Below are 3,539 nucleotides of genomic sequence, written 5' to 3' on the forward strand. Positions count from 1 at the left end.
TAAAATCGGACAATAACCACGCCCACATTCCATATAACGGTAATTTCGAGAAATACAAAATCTTCGATAAATCAGTAAATATCAAAGCTAATTTATTCAAAATTGATGGTTGCAACAATTCTTTACCAAGAAATACGTTTATGATAAAATTTTGGAAAATGGGCGTGGCACCGCCCACTTGTGATTACATATATGTATCTCGCTAACCGTTCTAGCAATTTGTACCAAACTCGGTATGATTATTATGCTTGCCACATAAAAGCAAACCGTTGAAAATTGTTGAAATCGGTCTTAAATTACGGCCGCTTTTCATATAACAATAAATTTCAGAAATGCTTGAAATTTCAATATGTCGAAATTTAAGGACGCTAATTTACTTAAAATGTATATACCCCGGCTTATCATGTAGCGGTAGCTTTCGGCAAGGTGGAAAACATATCTTTAATACTTGCGCCGGGTATTTAATGTTCGGCTCCGCCCGAACTTAGACTTTCTTACTTGTTTTTATCTCGTATTATTTAAAAGTCAGACATATTTGGAAAACTATTTGACATTATTACATACATATTATGTACCATGATAAAAATATTTATAAGGTACAATCGCTGAGAGCCAACTTTAGGAATTTTGACGTTTGCTAGCATTTTGAAAATTTCTCTGGCCGTCATTTCGCATTTGTTTGTTTTTATTTTCACACAAACCAAAGAAATATATTTCTGTCGAAACAACAAAATTTGAATATACATATGTACATGCATATGTAAATAAATAAATGGAAGCAATTGTTTGTAATGGACTTCTGCCCGCATGTTTAGGCGAAGCTTTTGGCATTCATTTGAAGATATTTTACCTTAAAGGCACTGCACTTTTGCAAAGAACTATCTTGTGCTTACATTGGGTCAGGTAGTGTGGCAAAAAATGAGTCGAGCATACATAGGGGCACTTTGGCAAATCCGTTTTCATAACACCACAAACCTCGATCCATTTTTGCTGTATATACGATAGTTGCGGGAACTTGGGGATCTTTAGATTGCTTTGCTTGCAGAGGAAAAGGAATATCGGCAGACGTTAAAGCAGAAACTAATTTTTCGTTTCCAATTTTTTTAGTTTTTTCAACTTCTGAATAAATAAATATTTCAAATCGTAAATTTTCATTTGTTTATTTTGAATTTATTTGACATTAGAAGCATTTCGAGAGAGAAAACTCAAAATACCATGGTGGGTTTTACCTTTAAATATTTGTATCATGGTATGTAGTATATAATTTTTAGCACATGGTTCTGCAAAATGTTTATTATTACATTTTATCATACCTTAATAATTTATTTTTGAGGTATAGGCCGTATGTTAAATAAAACATTAAATGTTTTTCTGCTTTATTTACTTTTTAATTTTATTTTGGTCGATATTTCGCCTTTACTCTGAAGGCATTGTCCGGTCGACTGTAACTTTATAATATTTGCATATTTATATTTATTCTTTATGAGTAAATAATTTATTTTACAGATTCGGTAGCGCACACAGGAGTAATCGGTGAGGTGGATCAGAAAAAGCAATTACTGTGAAGTCAGTATTTTGTTTATTTGCGCTCAATAAAATGACAAACAGCATAAATTTGCACAATCAAAGAGCTTTTACAACGAATATTAACATGAAAGAATGGCCTGGACGCGTTGCCTTAGCTCCCGCGGCCACTTCAAATATCCATACACCTCCAACGCCAATCTATCAGAAAGGCGAAAGCTTTGTAAAGCATCCTATGCATAGAAAAGAAGCGCACCATCTAATACACAGAAATTCTACACACATACGTGCCCTGCAAGGGCGACGTTATGTCAACGGAAATGGTGAACGACAATTAAGAGCGCTACTCTACGAGTTCCTGGCTATATCGACAACCGCTCGCTCCGCTACTGCCACAACTGCCGCTCTCGCAACTACAACCTTTGCAACGACCGGATCACGACTCATACCATTTAGCCATACAACAGGGCCGACCACAACAGCGGCATTTGCTACAAATACAACCGCGTTTACGGCATCACCAACGACGATAGCCGCTACTTTAGAAGCACTGCTCCACAGAGCTGCAACCGGTAAACAATTTATTGAAATGAACTCCTTGATTTTCAACGGCTCTCATGGCCTCACCACCATTCTTTTTGATGCAGGCACTTCACCGCTGCTGGACATGGGCGTTGTTTCAGCCCCTGCTATCACCGCCACAGGAATCCCCGCCTCTACCCAGTCCTCCATGGACGCTTACCTTACTGCGATGCCTTGGCCAAAGGCTCTCGCCCTCGCAATTTTTGTGCTTCTAATCCTGGTGACTGTGGTTGGAAACACACTCGTCATACTGTCCGTACTGACCACACGCCGCCTGCGTACAGTCACCAACTGCTTCGTTATGAACTTGGCCATCACGGACTGGCTGGTGGGCACGTGTGTCATGCCGCCAGCCGTTATGCTGTACATTGTAGGTGAGTGGCGTTGATGTTTGTTTGCACATAAATATGTATCCTCGTTGCTCTTGTTGTGGATTGTTTACAATGTATGGTTGCATACATGACGCTAAGGTCAGGTAGTGGTTGTTGAGTTGGGTGCGAGTGCGTTGGGCATTTATCGCCGTATTTGCGGAGATCAGTGTTGCCAGATTTAGTAAGGCAGTCGGCTAAAAGAGCAAACGTAAACGGCAACGTAAAGTTTTTTTTCGGCAAGAACGGCTATATTCATTAGCGTTGCCAGAATGAAATTAGCGGGGAGGAGGTCAGAGGGGCTCGAAACTATTAAGCTAGCATTTCAGAACACTATTTTTATATATGTATATAGGGAAAACACAACCAGTAAAGAAATTAACAAGACTCATGCCCGGTTGCACCAATCAATTTCAAATTTATCAGCCTGTTAAAGTTTAAAATCACACAATTTTGTTCGGAAAAATCGTAATTTAAATAAAGCAGAAATTGAATAGTATGCTTTTACGATTTCATGCCTTTGACAAATGAGTTGAATATGTGCAAGAAAAAGCTTACATATGTACATTAGACTGCATCACCAAAAAAAGTTGCGCCGGGATTACAAAATTTATTATATTTTAAGACGTCCACCAAAATATTTCGGAAAAATATTAAGATTTAAGCGAGCTGGACCGATTTGAAAATACCTCCAAAAGTGAAGTTTTTTATGAATAAAAATAGTTTCTTAAAGAACTTTTTGAAAAAAGTCCCCTCAGATGACAAATTAGATTTAGCTTAAAAAATCTGCATAAAAATATTTAAAAATTTTTTCAACGGAATCGTAAAAATGAGATTTTTGATGCTGTTTTTTTTTACTTTTTTCAAAGATTGGTTTACGAAAAACTTGAATAACTGGCCCAAAAATGCTCTGATTTAGACTTATGGGATCTCAGTAGAAAGGTATTTTCACACTGTTTTTATTTCTGACCAAAAAAGCGTCATTCGTGTCCCATCTTGTTTTTTCGAATACCAACACATCTTAATTCAACTTTAAATGACGTTCGTTCATCCTACCTTTCTCTT

General features: G+C 37.3%; 1 protein-coding gene across 1 annotated transcript in view; it reads left to right on the forward strand.

The window, feature by feature from the left end:
* Positions 1-1,597: 1,597 nt before the first annotated feature.
* The window catches only part of LOC108361721 (dopamine receptor 1-like), a 70,976-nt gene continuing 69,034 nt past the window's right edge, over positions 1,598-3,539 (forward strand). The window contains exon 1 of the mRNA XM_017614429.1: positions 1,598-2,480. Coding sequence (XP_017469918.1) covers positions 1,598-2,480 — 883 coding nt within the window. The remainder of the gene's footprint in view (positions 2,481-3,539) is intronic.

The sequence above is a fragment of the Rhagoletis zephyria genome, unplaced genomic scaffold (assembly GCF_001687245.7).
Source record: "Rhagoletis zephyria isolate East Lansing unplaced genomic scaffold, Rhagoletis_zephyria_1.1 Rzeph_scaffold_00827, whole genome shotgun sequence".
Taxonomy (NCBI): Eukaryota; Metazoa; Arthropoda; class Insecta; order Diptera; family Tephritidae; genus Rhagoletis; species Rhagoletis zephyria.